General features: G+C 41.5%; 1 protein-coding gene across 2 annotated transcripts in view; it reads right to left on the reverse strand.

Moving 5' to 3' along the window:
• si:dkey-91m11.5 (PH_BCR_vertebrate and RhoGAP_Bcr domain-containing protein) overlaps nucleotides 1-19,471 on the reverse strand; it is a 632,155-nt gene that overhangs the window by 147,851 nt on the left and 464,833 nt on the right. For both annotated transcript variants that reach the window (XM_068055461.1, XM_068055460.1), the window contains exon 14: nucleotides 6,617-6,691. In XM_068055461.1, the coding sequence (XP_067911562.1) occupies nucleotides 6,617-6,691 (75 nt within the window). The remainder of the gene's footprint in view (nucleotides 1-6,616; nucleotides 6,692-19,471) is intronic.

The raw sequence follows: 19,471 nt of genomic DNA on the forward strand, positions 1-19,471 counted from the left end.
AATGGTTGGTATTTCCTGCCAAGGAACAAAGAAACCACCCAGCTCACCACCTTCTCTACCACTTTGAAGAAATCCTGCCAAGATCCAGAGTGGGAGAGTTGCACAGCTCCTGAGAAACTGGAAAAAAATCCTGCGATTCAAATGTGTGCTGGCGGAAAACGCTGATGCCACATTTCTCCGAGAAAGCCTACTAGAATAATTCTCGACATCTCCAGAACAGGTTGCTTCTGAGACAATCCCAGTGACCTGTCTCAGTGTACCCAAATGTCAGTTCAAAAAAGGGAGAACTGACATCCTTGTATATCTTCTCTTTTGTCCATCAAGAATTATCAAGTATTTGGCCAAAGTAGTTTTTTTGTAACAGACCTCTGAAGAGAGAATTTCTGTAATTTTCCCGGTGTGCTTGAGAGTGTAATTGGGGCTTTCAAAAAAGGAACTTTCATTTCAGTCTGTGTGTTGATGCTTTGCTTTGTTACTGGTTAAGTCTTGTTTCATAATAAATTGATAATTTTGTTGTTTATTAAAGAAACCTGGTTGGTGTATTTTATTCTGGGATAAAAAAAAAGTGTATGATTTGCCATACTGGTAACCGGGTAAACATTTAAATATATGTTGTGACCTGTGGAGAACTGGAACTAGAAAAGAAAGTGCACTCCTCCCACCTCAGTCGTAACAAGTACATAAGGACATGACTTTACATTAAAGGCACCATATAAATGCAAGTTGTTTCTGATTTTAGAGGATATGGATTTATCTGGTCAGGGGACAGATAAGGTGGGAAGCCTGTTGATAGGCTTGAGAGACACAAGAAGGAAAGTAACTTTACATGTCTGCTATGGACCAGCAGCACAGGAAGGGGAGACTGGGCCAAGAACTTGATAATTAAGTGAAGTGTTCACAGTGACAGATGCAGCTATGTTGTTTCAATTTACCAGGGGTAGATTGGGAAATCAACAAGAGGACCAGGAAAATGAAAATATGATCCTGGACACAATACTGGACTGTTACATTCAACAGTTGGGCAAGGAACCCACTCAAGCAGGGATGCTATTGGACTTGATGATAAGCAACAACCAGGAGATATTTCAGCAAGTCAGAGAGCATCATAGTGACAGAGACCACAATATGATGGAGTTTAAGGTTAGTATTATGATGGAAAAGAGAATGAGTAAAACAGAAACCTTCAACTTTAGAAAGACAAATTTTCAGAATATGAGAGGTGAGCTTAGAAAACTGCATTAGTCAGTGCTGTTAGAGGAGGAGAAAACGTGGATCATGTTTAGAAACATATGAATATGTACATAGCACAAGGGTAGCAGAGGGAAAAGACTATTGTGGTAAGTATTCGAAACAATGTGGGCAATAGGGCAAAAAATAAGGTGTTTGTAAAGTATAAAGCTGTAGATAGCACAAAGAAAGTAGCTGTTAATGTAGCTGCACTGACATAACAGGGGTCACAAGCAGGGTAGCAGAGCAGCCATTGCTAAGTATTTAAAAGATTTAGAATTAAGGACATCAACAAAGTTGCCTATGTTTGCAGATGACAACCAAATGGAATGGGAAGGGTTCAAACAACAGGGAACAGCTAAAGTAAATGCAAAGGGCTACAGATAAATCAAGAAGGTGGTTCAATAATAACCAATAGTATTTAAAAGTGGACAAATGCAAAGTAATGAGAAGGAAAATCAACAGTGGGAATGTAAACTAAATGGCTCTAGGCAACAGGATACAACACAATCAAAGGATTTGGTGATAAAGGAAAAGAGAGGCAGACTTGCATTTATATAGCAACCTTTTATGATGTCAGGATGTCCCAATAAAAGGAAGACTTGCGTTGATATCGCATGTTCAGAATCTCAGGATGTTCCAAAGTGCTTGACAGCCAATGAGGCACTTTTCTGACGTGTGGTCACTGTTCTAATGTATAGAAATGCAAAAGCCAATTTCTGCACATCAAGATCCCACAAACAATAATGAAAAAAATTAAGTGTTTTTAGGTATTGAATTACCTAATTAAATTATCTAACCATATGTGCTTTTAGGTGTTGATTAAGGGATAAATATTATCCAGGACACTGGGAAAAATGCTCTTGCTCTTCAAAATCATGTCATGGAATCTTTTCTGTCCACTTGAAAAGGCAGACAGGGCCATGCTTTAATATCTCATCTAAAAGAGGAAGTCTCTGGCCTGTGCAGCACTCCCTCACTACTGCACTGGAGTGTCAGCCTAGACTGTGTGCTCAAATCTCTGGAGCGGGGCTTGAACCTACAATCTTTTGACTCAGATCGAAGTTTCTCTCCTCCTCTACTCAGAGAAATTGCTCACTATGGCGAATGGCTCAAATATCAAAGGACACAACTTCAAAACTACAATGTTAGAAGTAAGAAGGGTAATAGAATTGCAGAATAAGTTACCTGAAAAAAAACACTGAAATGAGTTATTTCTGGAGAGAGAAAAGATTGAGGGATATGGTGAAGAAGTGGGACTGCTCCATCAGTGCATTGGGTCTAATAGTTATTCCCTGTTCCTAAAAGTTCTCAGGTTGTAATTAGGAGCTCAAATGTAAAATAATATAAACAGAACCCACTTAATATCCAGTTATTAAAACATTAGGAATTAAGACGTTTTCTCTCTAATAACATTTAATTAAATCTATCTGCATATTATTAAAATGTTTGTGTCTATAATATATTAGCTTGTAATAATATATTGTGCTGTAATACTAATGGCGAGGTGAACAGTGCCTTTTGGCATCCACACATGTTCAATTAAATGCGGAAATCCAGAAATTCCAGAGGAATCTTGCTCCTCCACAGGGTGCACTGTTGCAGTCCTTGCTGATAGACTTGGCCCTGTAATTGCATTAACTTAGGATAATTATCCACTAATCTTGCACTAAAGGCAGATGAAAAAGCTAGAGCTCCTGTATTCAGGAGTAACTGAGTATTTAGCAGCATAATAAGTGATAATTACCGAACAACCTTTCCGGCCCTGAAAAATTAATTTAAATGTGGAGTCTCATTACCTCAGAAAAAAAATTAATGCTGCAGATTATTAACTACTTAAAACAACTTTTTTTTTTAGTTTTTCTGCTTTCCTTTCTTCTAATTTCATTTATGTTACATAGAATATGCAGCACAGAAACAGGCCATTTAGTGCAATCAGTCCACGTCCACATTTTTGTTCCAATTGAGCCTCTGCCCATCCTTCCTAACCCAACTCCATCAGCACAATCCTCTATTCTCATCTTAATCATGCGAGTATCCAACCTCCCCTTAAAAGCATCTATACTATTCACCTCAACCACTCTCTGTGGTAGCGAGTTCCACATTCTCACCACTCTCTGGGCAACCATGTTTCTTTTGAATTCTCAGTGATGGCCTCTAGTTTTGCTATCAAAATATTTTATAATTTTAAAAACCTTCATTAGGTCACCTCTAAGCCTTCTCTTTTCAAGAGGAGAGAGAGCCAGGCTGCTCATGCCTTCCGGATAGGTATAGCCTCACAGTTTTTAGATCGTTCTTGTAATTTTTCTTTGTGCCCTATCCAGTGCCTCCATATCCTCTAATGTTCCAATCTTTATTCCCCTTTCTGTACAATAATTTAAATGTAATTTATATTTCCTATTGTTTACTTTCTGTTTTGCAGTCTCATATCTCTGGGAGTATTCTTCAATCTGATTGGTTGAAGATCCTCCCTGCTGATTTTCCTGTTCACAGATGCCACAGATTTCCTGTTGTGGGCAGTGCAATGGATCAGATGTGGGATTCATTGAAATCTCCTCTGATAAGCCCGCAAAAAGCGTCTGGGCAACTGTACGTGAGATGAATGGCGAAAGCCATTCCTTTGCCACTCAGAGCAAAATTCAAAATTATAATATTGTACTGAACTTGTAGTATTGTTAATGAGTCCATGCTAACCAGGTTAAACCAGGAACAATTAGATTCTCTCATAAGGCTGTCATTGCTTTGTTTTCCGCTTGTTTAAGTTTTCTGTATTTAAAAAATAAATTCAACACTTTCTCCTCTTCTTTAGATTTTTTTGGTCTTATGTAGCCATGTCCAATTCCATTCAGCATCTCTTCCTGCCTGATCTAATCACAACCCAATCTCCACTCAATCTTACACCACTTCAAGCTGGTGTCTTTCAGCAACCAAACTGTAACTTTCAGTTCACACATCCCTGTTCAGCCCCACACGATTGCTTCCTGACTGAAAGTGTCCAGCCTAATTTTTATATTCCTAGTGCTGGGAGTGAGAGGTAAGGTAAGGGGCAGGAAGTTTAAAGGTGATTTGAGGAAAATATTTTTCATTTAGAGGATGGTTGGAATCTGGAACGCACTGCCTGAAGAGGTGGCAGAGGCAGGAACCCTCACAACATTTAAGAAGTTGTTAGATGAGCACTTGAAACGTCATAGCATACAAGAATACGGGCCAAGTGCTGGAAAATGGGATTAGAATAGACAGGTGCTTAATGGCTGACATAGACATGATGGGCTGAAGGGCCTGTTTCCGTGCTGTATAACTCTATGACTCTATGAGAGACCTGATGGCACATGACTTTCTGTTGTCTGGTTTTCTCCAATTCACAGCTAGATTCCTGTGTACCCGAGTACAGCAAAAAGATGAAGTCTAGGCAATCATGAAAACTAGAGACTGATCTTCTTTAAATCACAAAACATTGAATATTTCTCTGCGTAACTGAATTAAACACAGACACTAAAAGGAACAAAGAAAGAATTAATGAGAAACATAAGAATATAAGAAACAGGAGCAGTAGTAGGACATTTGGACCTTCGAGCCTGCTCCGCCACTGAATATGATCATGGCTGATTTTCTACCTCAACTATACCTTCCTAAACAAAATACAGAAAGAATTAGAGGAATGACAACAGAAATAGTTATGGAATGAAAATTGACTATTTACATTGTACTATACACGAACAATGGTAAATGATGGTTATAAATAAGATCAAGATGGACTATTAGTTTTCCCAATGATTCAGTGGGTAAAGGAACCATCAGGTGTACCACTAAGGCACAGATTTGATTCCTGGTCTCCACTCTCAGCCAAGGTCACAATTGTAAGTGCTATAATTGACCTCATCACTGCTGGGCTAGAGAGGGGTAAAGAGTTTCTGCTCCTAATTGATATCCTGGGAACCTACTGAAAAGTGATCATAGGATGAGGATTGAACCAGGTTTGGCTGTGATGCCCTCCACAATTAAAAAGCCTACTTAAACTCAAGATATACACATGAAAAACTACCATTTGAGTAAGATACTGGAGTACTGCTGACACTCGTGGAACTGTACACAAATAAGAATCAACACCAGCAGGATTGAAGTGGGGAAAGGTGCAAAAAAACATAATGTGTTCCCCATAGCCAGCCCACAATAATAAAAAACACAAAAAATGAAGCAAAATATCTTAACAAGCACTTTATAATCATGTACAAAACTATCTAAATTGTCATTTAGTAGTACAGAACTTGAGTATTGCTGAAAATAGAGACATGTTGTCAAAGCATTTCGTCTTGCACTCATCAGGACAATCCGCAAGAATACCAGTATAAGGGAAAGCAACAACTTTATACTGTATGAGAAGAGAGTGCTGATTGGTTGGCACGTGAATTCTAATTGGTAGAGATGCTGCCATGGAGAATGCACCAGCTTATGGCGACTGTCAGCTGCCAAGCTTTGTTTGAAATTTAAACCAGGCAGCTTGACTCTGTTGGTCAAGACATTGCCTTGAGGAATGAACCAGCCAATGGCTGCCACTTATTTTGTTTAGCTGGAACAGGTGCAATGTGTGTACATGTTATTTCTGTCTACAAAGAAGGCCCTGTGTATTAATCTATGTAGCTTCCAGTATGCGCAAATGCGCCACATTGCGAATCCTACTGACAATCTTAAATTGGTTGTCGCATAATTCTTAGCACACTGAGGATTATTTAGCAAATGTTATCCAATCGTGGAATCACACCTAATGTTGGACACTGTGTTTTGAGTTCTGCAAGCATGGACTGGTACGGTATAGTCTGTACCTTGCCCGTTGCGAACAGCAGCATGGACATATTGTTTGATACGATCCGCCAGTCTTTGGGACGTACGGCCTATATATCTAGCATCACACTGGCATTGGAATTCATATATCACATTACTCATTTGTGTGATAGGCAGGACGCCCTTTTGGCTTGACGACAGCATCCTGTTAGTGGCGAACACCACACGTGTTGCTACTGTATTGCAGCAGTATGAATCAGCTAGCTTCACCTGTTGATAAAATTTTTGGGATACATTACCCTTCCAGAGTAACGAAAAGCTTCGACAACATGTTTCTATTTTCAGCAATACTATCTAAATTCCTTGATTAGATTAATGACTTCCAATCACTCACCAGTACTTACATACATTATACTTCATAAAATCTATCTGAACCTCTCAATAAGATTACCATTTCATAATCTTTTCCAGACATCCATTATTTTCTATTTACTGGCATTTGTTTTTCCAGATGTCCCAAGGCAGAATCATGTTGCACTGCAAAACAAGCTCAGAATTCAGAAACTAAAAAGGATTAAAGCACGAGCAACAGTAATATTTATTGACTTACTTGATATCTGTTTGAATCCAGTAGCTGAGTGTACGATTACATTCAGGAACCCATACAGGCCAGGAGATTCATCATCTGTGGGCAGCAAAGCGACAGCATAATAAATTCTATGACTTGCAATAGATAGCTGCATCACTGTAATTAGCTCTCATCTTTCATCATTATTATTACTTGAATAAATAAACCCATTTGGTGTGACTGATTTGCCGAGTCAGATTGATTAAAAAGCCACCTGTCAAAGTAACTAGTTATTTTCAGGGTGAGTAATCAAATATAAAGCGGACCAGGATTAAAAAGCACCTGCTGATAAGGCTGCAGACAGCTGTACAACAATCAGAAATTTTTATGAATCTTACACCAGAATCAGTTTTAGGATGTGTGTGCTATGCATATGGATAGTTATCATCCATTCTTAAATGAAAATATCAATTCTGTATGTTACAAGCTTTCACGTGTTACACTTTAACATCATTGCAGAGCCACAAGTGCTTACTCTTCTCCCTGAATAACACCAACATAATATGGATAAAGCAAATGCACTACCTAGTGCTTTGAGGAGTCAGATCTTTATTATTCCATGCTTTCTACAAAATGTTGGTCAATTGGGCAGAGTGCAACAACCTTCAATGTAGATATATAGGAAGTATTTTAGGGCCCTCTTTTCTTTTGCATATACAGGCTATGTATACCTATCAGATACTTTCAGCCATGGTGACAGAATTTTCCAGTGCTAAGTTCCCTCGATTGGTCGTCATCTTCCTCACATAGTAAAAATATGCTTCTGTACTGAATGTCACCTGCATCAACATCCTAGCTGAAAACTGGTATAACTCTAAATACTGAGACAAGTGGCTTTGGATGGAAAGCAATTTTAGAACTTAAATTAACTCTAGCTTGGAAAAACACATGCAGTTGTTGCTGATGTTCTGTGTCTCTACCTGGTAGAACCACCATTCAAAGGGGTAATGGTGTTTGGTCATGCTGTGTTCATGAGCATAGTGATAATACATTTAGAGGTTTTATACTGATTTATTGATGCTGTTCTTGGTACCTCTGTATCTAATGAGAGTTCAAATCTGTGTAGCTTTGGTGTCTAATGAACAACTAGTGACCACCCCCTTTGGGGAAGCAGCAAGCGTGGTTGATAAGCAGGATTTCTTCAAGGTTGAAACGGAGAATTGATAATGTGTCTGGCAATGTGACATTGGTACTATTATCCTCTATGGCAGATTCAGTATTCTGATACCTCAGCCTTGTAGATTTACAGTCCTTCAGGGTGCTGTTGGTAACTTACCAACCAAGCTGACTTACTGAAGAGCCCTGCAGGTTGCAATTCTTCCCATTCAGCTCCAGATAACCTTGCATTCAAATGTCCTGATGGGTAAGATGGTTGTAGTTGTACAAGAAAGGGAAGGTTCAACAGTACTCAGTGGCAGTAAATTGCATGCTTTTAGTAGACTACTCTCTCTTGGGAACCCCAAACAATTGACTCGCCAACTTGCAGTTAAATTCTCAGTGCTTGCTAACTGGGTGTGTTCCCACAGGGAGAGACTGCACACTCCGCAGCAGACAAATGGAAACTCTGCTTGCGTAGGTTCTTAAGTAGTTTGGCTTGGACTTTCTGAAGCAAGGTGCTGGGTTCAGAAAACCCGTTTTTGGGGGGGGGAAAAGCTAGTTATCTGCATTTACAGATCCACGTCAATATTTTCTTTTTAAAGGATTTTTATGAAGAAGCTAAAGTAACACACCCTTCAAATCATGTTCTCTCCAAACCAATCTTCTAGCCAACAATGTAAGCTCGGAGTAGCTACTGATTTTATAGTGAGAAGAATGGAATAATAAGACAGTACAACTCCCATTTAACATAATAGTTAAATCAAAACAATGGGTTACATACAACAAAGCAATAGGACAGGGATGTGCCTGCAATTCCCCAAACACTGAGTTCTTGTTCCTGCCCACAATTACTTCAAATGATGTCCAATATTAAGTAAATGGAATAGACATTACATCGACCAGATGGTGGAAAAGAAAGCCTGGTGGAAGGAAAAAACATCAGTTGACTTCAGGCCAATGTCATTCATCTGTGCCAGCTGCGGAAAGGCTTGCCACTCATAAGTCAGCCTCTACAGCCACAACAGCCAGAAAGTGATATACATCCTGGGCGCAGTCCACCGTCTCCCAAGATGGATGGATGCCATCAAATACATTACATAAAAGATGACATAATATAATCTATACGTCTATCGGGGAATGAAATTCAGCTGTTTTTCTGGTTTCTTTCTACTTTTTGAGTGCTTTCCAGGCTACATGCCAAGGCCAAGTTAGCAAACCTCCACTTTTGCCACTCATAAAAGGCAGGGCATTTCTTCACTGCTGCAAGGAAACTGGAGACTCAGAAATGTGGATGAAATCACAGATGCAAATCCCGGACAAGTGCAGGTTTTTGCCCTAAAATAAGAGCAAATATTCCGGATACTGAAACTCTAAAGTGAGAACAGAAAATGCCAGAAATAATCAGCAGGTCTGGCAGAATCTGTGCAGAGAATCTGATGAAAGGCCACAGAACTAAAACATTAACTCTGTTTCTCTCTGCACAGATGCTGCCAGACTTAGAGTACTTCTGGCACTTTCTGTCCTCATTTCAGGATTTTGCCCTTTGGGACCCCGACATTGGAGTCAAATAGGTTTCACAACCCCACACTGTGTGAGGAACAGTCACCCAAAAGCGATTTTCCCCGAATTGGCAAATTAGTGGCCAGAGGGTGGGTTTGCAGCTTGCAGTTCCATTTTGAGGTGCTCTTTCTCCAACTTTTTAAACTTCGAAATTTAAAAGAATCTTCAGCAGCCAGGCCATCATTAGGAACCCCTCCGCAGGGTGGCCTGCGGCGACAATTATGGCCAGGGAGGCAGTGAGGGCCTCAATGCCTGCCGAGAGTGCTGGCGACCTGGCCTGCCGCCGTGAGGCTGCCTCCAGGCAGCTGGCCCAGTTCTAAATGCCTCGTGGGCAGGGAGGGGGTGGGCACAGAGGCAAACTAGGAAATTCCAATTGCTTCTGACTAAAGGGCTATTAAGAACCAGCACACCATCATTCTGCCTCTGAGAAAATGGCCAGGGGTCGGTATGGTGCCGGCAAACTGGTACACTGATGCGAATGTTCACACTCACCCACCTCAGGGTCTAAGAATCCTTCCCTTTATTACAATATGTACTGGAGCTACAACCTGAATAGTTCTTAATGAAGCTTTTGATCTGGCCTGAATCGTTAGCACATTGTTTAATTTCTCATCTAATAATGGCTACAGATAAGGTTGTTTTATACAGATGGTGTTTCAGACCTCTGCTCCATGCACATCGCTGTGGCACCATTTATACCTGTGTCATAGCAGTTGCCACAAGCCTCAAATAGGTGCTCCTTTTGTGCTTGGTCACCTTTTGGGTACCTGGAGCTCTCTTCCCTGATCTCCTCCTTTTCCTAATTTATGTGTTTCCCTTCAATTATATTAACATGTGGTCAAATCCGAGGTTTTTGCTCAGTTTCCAACTGCATTGTTAAGTTGAAATTTCCTGCAGCTCAAAGTTGGAAAAGAACTGTAACACCCACCAACATCCATACCTCTCTGGCTCAACTGCAAACTTCCTGGCAGCCCGCTCAAGCTGTCCCCTGCTTGACCTTGAGCTGAGTTTTTTAACCCCATATCTACGATTTTGCCTGGACCACATTCATGTATCTCTGAGACACTACCTACTCCCTAACAACAATTTGTCTTTATGAGGTATAATTAAAGCAGTAAATAGCCCAAAGGGCTTCAGAGAGGCAAGTGGCTGCTCAACAATAGTAGAATTAGAGCAGCTGACTAGACCTACAGTCAGTCTGTTGATGTCTATGAAGAAAAAAGTGCTTCCAATGGACAACTTTCATTATATGTTCTGATGAAAGGGCTTTACCCTAAATGGCAGCTTTTCTTAACTTATTTTAGATACAGAAAGACCTGTTGCATATTTCCAGTAATTTCTGCTTTTATTTCCAATATAATTAAGTCTTCTTCTTCTTTGGCCTCCTTATCTCGAGAGACAATGGATAAGTGCCTGGAGGTGGTCAGTGGTTTGTGAAGCAGCGCCTGGAGTGGCTCTAAAGGCCAATTCTAGAGTGACAGGCTCTTCCACAGGTGCTGCAGAGAAATTTGTTTGTCGGGGCTGTTACACAGTTTGCTCTCCCCTTGCGCCTCTGTCTTTTTTCCTACCAACTACTATGTCTCTTCGACTTGCCACACTTTAGCCCTGTCTTTATGGCTGCCCGCCAGCTCTGGTGAACGCTGGCAACTGACTCCCACGACTTGTGATCAATGTCACAGGATTTCATGTCGCATTAGTAGACGTCTTTAAAGCGGAGACATGGACGGCCGGTGGGTCTGATACCAGTGGCGAGCTCGCTGTACAATGTGTCTTTGGGGATCCTGCCATCTTCCATGCGGCTCACATGGCCAAGCCATCTCAAGCGCCGCTGACTCAGTAGTGTGTATAAGCTGGGGATGTTGGCCGCCTCGAGGACTTCTGTGTTGGAGATACGGTCCTGCCACCTGATGCCAAGTATTCTCCGGAGGCAGAAAAGATGGAATGAATTGAGACGTCGCTCTTGGCTGACATACGTTGTCCAGGCCTCGCTGCCATAGAGAAAGGTACTGAGGACGCAGGCCTGATACACTCGGACTTTTGTGTTCTGTGTCAGTACGCCATTTTCCCACACTCTCTTGGCCAGTCTGGACATAGCAGTGGAAGCCTTTCTCATGCGCTTGTTGATTTCTGCATCTAGAGACAGGTTACTGATGATAGTTGAGCCCAGGTAGGTGAACTCTTGAACCACTTCCAGAGTGTGGTCACCAATATTGATGGATGGAGCATTTCAGACGTCCTGCCCCACGATGTTTGTTTTCTTGAGGCTGATGGTTAGGCCAAATTCATTGCAGGCAGCCGCAAACCTGTTGATGCGACTCTGCAGGCACTCTTCAGTGTGAGATGTTAAAGCAGCATCGTCAGCAAAGAGGAGTTCCCTGATGAGGACTTTCCGTACTTTGGACTTCGCTCTTAGACGGGCAAGGTTGAACAACCTTCCCCCTGATCTTGTGTGGAGTATTAATTAAGTATTGTCACCTATATTGTCTTAAGCTTGAGCCCATATTCATGAAATGTTTAAACTTACTACTTTGCACTGCAAGTAATGTAAATGATGAGGCATGCAAGGATTCCTGAATTGACAGTAGCAGTAACCAAGTTCTGAGCTCAGTTCAAAATAACTTTTAAACAACACAAATCATAAATACGTGAGATGGTCAGGGATTCTTTTTAAAATCCATAAATTGTATAGGTGTTTTGTCATTCAAATATTTTTTCAAACGCCATATTTTTCTCACAGAATTGTGGGCCTGCGAAACAGCAGTAGTGAATGCTGATTCCCGGAATTCCTTCAAGCATGAACTGTGCCCGTTTCTGGTTAGGTTGATAGCTCCTTGTACAAGACATAGCTTCCTGGTAATGTTAAACAGGGCCAGAGTGGTCTCCTGAATCACCTAAAGGAGTTGCAGACTAACTCTTTCCCCCTAATTAGCCAGGGTTTTACCTGATTTTCATCACTCCCAGGTGATTACACAGCTTCCGGGCAACTTAGCAAGTGTGTGAATAGCATTGCACAAGGCACTAAAACCTTATAGGAGAGGCTGCATGGACCTTTTCCTGTATATCTTATCTGCATGTGCGCATGTACAACCATGTTGTGAAAAGTCAAAGATACTCTAGTCAAGCTAACAGCAGGCAGTATTCCTACAAGTAACATATTGATCCTACGGAGATCATCATTCACAATGCAAAGATCAAATTATTTTGCATGAATACTCCAAAGGTCTGCCTTCTCATGCGCTTAGCATGACTTAGACCTGAGTGATAACAAATGCCCTCAGGACCCACATTAGGGTGGTTGCAGCTTGTGGAACATATTCCGACCAGAACTATCTGCGGTTTTCAGAATTTGTCCCAACTTCTTCACTATACCATATATTGGTTTTATCTCATTTGGAACCCTTAACTACCTACTGCTTTAACACAAGTTATGAGCAGGTGCCAATAATATTTTTCTGTAAAATGTCAAACTAGAAATTTAGGGAAGAACTTTCTCAACAAGCCCTTAACAAACATAAATATTGTTTCTCTACAATAGTGACGACATTTCAAAAGCAGTTCATAAGAAGAACTAGGAACAGGAGTAGGCAATTCAGCCTCTTGAACCTGCTCCGCCATTCAATACGATCATGGCTGATTTCAACTCCACTTTCCTGCCTGTTCTCCACAACCCTTCAACCCATTACTAATTTAAAAAATCTGTCTATCTCCTCCTTAAATTTACCCAATGTCCATCCACCGCACTCTGGGGTAGTGAATTCCACAGACTCACGACCCTTTGAGAAGTAATTTCTCCTCATCTCTGTTTTAAAATTGCTACCCCTCATCCTAAGACTACGGCCTCTGATTCTAGATTGCCCCACCAGAGGAAACATCCTCACTACGTCTACTTTGTCAATCCCCTTAATCATCTTATATACCTCAATTAGATTTCCTCTCATTCTTCTAAACTCCAGAGAGTAAAGGCCTGAACTGCTCAATCTCTCTTCATAAGACAAACCCCTCATCTCTGGAATCAATCTAGTGAACCTCCTCTGAACTGCCTCCAATGCAACTACATCCCTCCTCAAGTAAGGGGACCAAAACTGTATGCAATACTCCAGGTGCGGTCTCGTTACTGCCTTGTACAGTTGCAGAAACATTTCCCTACTTTTATACTCTATTCCTTTAGTAATAAATGTCAAAATTCCATTTGCCTTCCTTATTACCTGCTGCACAGGCATACTAGTTTTCTGCGATTCATGCACGAGGACACCCAGACCCCTCTGCACCGAAGCACTCTGAAGTTTCTGTCCAATTAGATAATAATTTGCCTTTCTATTCTTCCGACCAAAATGGATAACCTCACACTTATCCATGGTAAATTCCATCTGCCAAATTTTGGCCCATTCACCTAACCTATCCAGATCCATGTGTAAATTTCTTATTTCTTTATTGCAACTGACTATCCCACCTATTTTAGTGTCATCTGCAAATTTGGCTGTAGTACCTTCTATCCCTGCATCCAAGTCATTAATATAGATTGTAAATAGTTGGGGCCTGAGGACCAAACCCTGTGGCAACCCACTAGTTACACATTGCCAACCAGAAAAGGACCCATTTATCCCGACTCTCTCTTTTCTGTTGGTTAGCCAATCCTCTATCCAAGTTAATGAATTGCCCCTAACCCCATGTGATCTTACCTTGTGTATTAACCTTTTGTGTGGCACCTTATCAAATGCCTTCTGGAAGTCCAGGTATACTACATCTACAGGATCCCCATTATCCACTTTACTTTTTACATCTTTGAAGAACTCTAGCAAATTAGTCAAATACGATTTACCCTTCATAAAACCATGCTGACTCTGATGGATTGCATTTTGACTTTCTAAGTGTCCTGTATTACTTCTTCAATAATGGATTCTAACAATTTCCCAATGACAGATGTTAAACTAACTGGTCTATAGTTTCCTACTTTCTGCCTCACTCCCTTTTTGAATAAGGGTGTTATATTAGCATTTTTCCAATCCACTGGAACCTTCCCCGCATCCAGGGAATTTTGGATTATAACCAATGGATCCACTATCTCCGCTGCCACTTCCTTTAAGATCCTAGGATGTAGGCCATCAGGCCCTGGGGACTTGCCTGCCTTCAATCCCAATAGTTTGCTCAATACTTTTTCCCTAGTGATTATGATTGTTCTAAGTTCCTCCCTTTCTATAACCTCTGCATTATCTGTTACTATTGGGATGGTACTAGTGTCCTCCACCGTGAAAACTGAGGCAAAATACTGATTTAGTGTCCCGCCATTTCTGTATTCCTCTCTATTAACTCCCCAGTCACATCCTCCAAGGGACCAACATTCACTTTAGCTATTCTATACCCTTTTATATACTTACAGAAGTTTTTTGCGCTAGTTTTTTTTCATAATTTACCTTTGCTCTTTTTATTACTTTTTTAGCAATCGTTTGTTGATCTTTAAAAGTTTCCCAATCTTCCAGCATGCCACTGGCCTTTGCAATATGGTATGCCTTAGTTTTTGTCTTTATGTTATCCTTAACTTCCTTGCTTAGCCATGGATGTTTTCTCCTCTTCTTACAATCTTTCTTCCTCTCTGGAATATATTTTAGTTGGGAGGAACTGAATAGCTCCTTAAACATCTGCCACTGCTCATCAACTGTCCTACCTTTTAGTCTTCCTGGCCAGTCCACTAGGGCCAAATCTGTCCTCATGCCTATGTAACTACCTTTGTTTAACTCCAGAACGCTAGTGTAGGACTCCAGTTCCTCACCCTTAAACTGAATTTGAAATTCTAGCATGCTATGATCACTCTTCCCTAGAGGATCCTTAACTATGAGATCATTAGTTAATCTCACCTCATTACACAATAACAAATCTAGAATAGCCTGCTATTTAGCAGTTCCGAAGAAGGGTCACTGACCCGAAACGTTAACTCTGCTTCTCTTTCCACAGATGCTGCCAGACCTGCTGAGTGAATCCAGCATTTCTTGTTTTTGTTTCAGATTTCCAGCATCCGCAGTATTTTGCTTTTATTTTAGAATAGCCTGCTCCCTGGTTGGCTCCAGAACATATTGCTCCAAAAAGAACAATCTCTAATACATTCAATGAACTCTCCCTCGAGGCTACCTTTGCCAATTTGATTAATCCAGTCTATATGCATATTAAAATCACCCATGATTATTGCCATACCTTTCTTACAATCCCCAGTATTTCCTGGTTTATACTGTGCCCCACTGCGGAACTACTGTTTGGCGACCTATAAATTACTCCCACCAGGGACTTCTTTCCCTTGCTATTTCTTATTTCTACCCAGATTCTATGTCTTGATCTCCAGTGCCTATATCATTTCTCACTACAGCGCTGATCTTTTCCTTTACTAACAAAGCTACACCTCCTCCTTTTCCTTCCTGCTTATTCTTCCGAAATACTGAGTACCCTTGGATATTCAATTCCCAAACCTGGTTTCCCTGCAATGTCTCAGTAATCGCCACTAAATCATACCCATTCGTCTCTATTTGCACTGTGAAGTCATTAATTTTATTCTGAACGCTTCGTGCATTCAGATACAAGGCCTTTAAGTTTGTTCTATTATCTAATTTCCCTACTCTTGTACGATTCCTTGGTGCAATATGATGCTCACACGTTCTGTCCCTACCTTTTATTTTCTTCAGTTCACTGGGTGTGAAGCACTTTGAGACATCCTGAGGCTATATAAATTTATTTATGTAGGTTAACAGGTTCTTTCTGTTTGCATGATCAATGTGTTAAAACGAAAACCTACTTCATTAATGCGAACACACAAAATTACTGGAACTTAATGCATAATTCGTGAGTACTAGATTTAACGGGAGGACAAATGACCATGATCCATTGGCAACTCCTCAGATAATGAAGTAGTCTGTGCCTGCAAGCAAGACCCAGACACCAGCCAGGCTTGGTCTGATAAGTGGCAAGTAACATTTGTGCCACACAAGGGCCATCTCCAACAAGAGAACCATCTCCCCTTGACTTTTAATGACATTACCATCGTTGAATCTCCCACCATCAACATCCTGAGGGTTTCAAGTGACCAGAAACTTAACTGGATTAACCACATAAATACTGTGGTTACAAGGGTACAGAGGTTGGGTATACTGTGATGGAATACTCTCCACTTGCTTGATAAGTGCTGCTCCAACAACATTCAAGAAGCTCAACACTATTCAGCCCACTTGACTGGCACCCCATACACCACCTTCACCATTCACCCCCTTCACCACCGACACACAGTGGCAGTGCTGTGTACCATCTACAAGATGCACGTCAGCAACGCGCCAGGGCTCCTTCGACAGCACCTTCCAAACCTGTGACCTCTACCACCTAGAAGGACAAGGGCAGCAAATGCATGGGAACACCACCACCTGCAAGTTCTCCTCCAAGTCACACAGCATCCTGACTTGGACTATATCGCCGTTCCTTCACTGTCACTGGGTCAAAATTCTGGAACTCCCTTCCTAATAGCACTGTTGGTGTACCTACACCCCAAGGACTGCAGTAGTTCAAGAACACCATTTTCTCAAGTGCAATTAGGGATGGGCAATAAATGCTGGCCTCGCCAGCGATGCCCACATCCCATAAACAAATAAAAAAAGTAAATATACTGCTTCCATTTTTGTGTCAATGTTTCCACCTTCAAAATTTTACAAAACCCAAGCAGTCTAAGACTTGAGAACTACTTGCACATCCAAAAAGGTTTTATTAAACAGCTTGTTGATCTGTCCTGTTTACAAACTTGGGATATGCCTGCATTATAGGTCTTTAACCTAGGCTTCCCAATTTAAGCAATATGGAAAGTCAATTTTTCTGACTTTTTAATAATCTGATTAGCAAACAGGAATGAAACACAGCTATAATGGACACTTCAGTTCCGAGGAACGGTCACTGACCCGAAACATTTACACTGCTTCTCTTTCCACAGATGCTGCCAGACCTGCTGAGTATTTCCAGCATTTCCTGTTTTTATATTATAATGGACACTGCCTTGCTCGTTTCTGAAGTTAACTCTTTTTTCCTCTGTGTAGATTTAATGTACACGGATGTGATTGTGCAATCCTAAAATGACATTACAGTATGCTTATAACCTAATTATATACTAAAATCACTGAGCGGATTGCAACATTTCATTTCAAAATGCACTGAAAAGTTCCATATCTTACTATGTCAATAGCAAAATGCATCAAGAAAGTACCTATTACCACTGTGGGTGGTATTATGATAAGTGTTTCCATCGTAATTAAGTGTCCTGCCTTGAACTAAAGATATGTGACAGCCTAACACTTCCTGAATGACTAATATATATTTTTCATGTTAGTCAGTGCCCTCAAAACACTGCTCTTTCCATTTCCTAAGTTCCACACTCCGTGCCACGTGTCAGGACATGCATGCTCTCGACCTCTCTCTTCAGTAGCACCGACTCACTCTGTCACTGACCTGAAACGTTAACTCTGCTTCTCTCTCTACTGTTGCTGCCAGACCTGCTGAGAATTTCCAACATTTTTTGGTTTTATTACACTCTATCACAAAACCACCCTGGTCCACAGTTCCATTTCATCCTTCACCTCATCTAGTGCTTCAACTAAAAACTTTTTCTTTTTTTCAGATGTTGAGTACTACAAACGTCAACATTGTTCTCTGATGCCATCCCTCCTTCCAGTCTCACCTTTTGTCATAATTTCACTATCCCCTCTGAACTTTCCCTCTCTGACCCCGAACAATCACTCCTCAGCAAAAGCCTCAGCTTCACTCCCTTATAGCCCCACCTCAATGAACTGAACTCAACACAATGTTGAATTCTTCTTCCAGTGCCTTCGCCTCCCCAGTCACTTCCTTGGCCAGGAATCATTTCCCTGCACAATGGACTCTTTCTCCCATCTTCATAATTCTCATTCCACCTGGATCCGTTCTCTCTCTTGATCTATTCATTGGGAACTGCCAACATGACATCAACGGTCTCAATTTCTCTACTCACCTCACTCACTCTAACTTACCTCCTTCTGAACTTGCAGCACTCCATTCTCTCAGGTCCAACCTTGACATTGTCATTAAACCTGCTGACAAGGGTGGCACTGGTGTTGTTCAGTGAATGGACGGACCTCTACCATGTGGAGCACCAACTCTCCAACACCTCCTCCTACCTCTGCCAAAACATGACCCCACTACATTAAGCCATCATTTCTCAGAGATCCTCTAGAAACTGTCTCCCCACAGCCTCCAACCTCACACAGCCCACATCTACCTCCTTCCCAAGATCCATAAACAAGACTGCCCTAGTAGGCCCATCAATTAAACCTTTTCTTGTCCCACAGAAGTTATTTCTTTCTATCTCAGTTATACCTTTGCTCCCCTTATCTAGTCTCTATCGACCGCCATCCATGACTCTTCCGATGTCCTCTACCACTTTAGCAGTTTCCTGGCCCTAAGCAGTTCCTTTTCACCATGTATGTGCAGACCCTCTACATCACCAACCTTCACTGGGACGGCCTGCGGGCCCTTCATTTTTTTCCTTGAACGGAGGGCCAACCAGTTGCCAATCACCCTCACCCCTCATCTGCTTGGCTGAAATTGTTCCTACATTGAACAACTTCTCCTGTGACTCCACACACTGCCTCCAAAATAAAAGATGTTGCTATGGGAACCCGTATGGGTTCTAGTTATGCCTGCCTTTTTGTGCGATGTGTGGAACATTCTTTGTTCCAGTCCTACTCAGGCCCCCTTCCTCACCTCTTTGATGTCTGTGTCAGTGCCGCTTCCTGCTCTCGTCCGAACTGGAAAATTCCAATTTCTTCCAATTTCCACTCTTCCCTTTTTTCCACATGGTCCATCGCCGACTCTTCCTTTCCTTGACATCTCTATCGCCAATATCTACAAATAAGCCTACTAAGGGCGGCACAGTAGCGCAGTGGCTAGCACCGCAGCCTCACAGCTCCAGCGACCCGGGTTCGGTTATGGGTACTGCCTGTGCGGAGTTTACAAGTCCTCCGTGACTGCGTGGGTTTCCTCCCACATGCCGAAGACTTGCGGGTCGATAGGTAAATTGGCCATTGTAAAAATTGCCCCTAGTGTAGGTAGGTGGTAGCAGAATTGAGGAAAGGTGGGGATGGGAGAGGGAAAATGGGATTCATGTAGGATTAGTATAAATGGGTG

The sequence above is a fragment of the Heterodontus francisci genome, chromosome 23 (assembly GCF_036365525.1).
Source record: "Heterodontus francisci isolate sHetFra1 chromosome 23, sHetFra1.hap1, whole genome shotgun sequence".
Lineage (NCBI taxonomy): Eukaryota > Metazoa > Chordata > Chondrichthyes > Heterodontiformes > Heterodontidae > Heterodontus > Heterodontus francisci.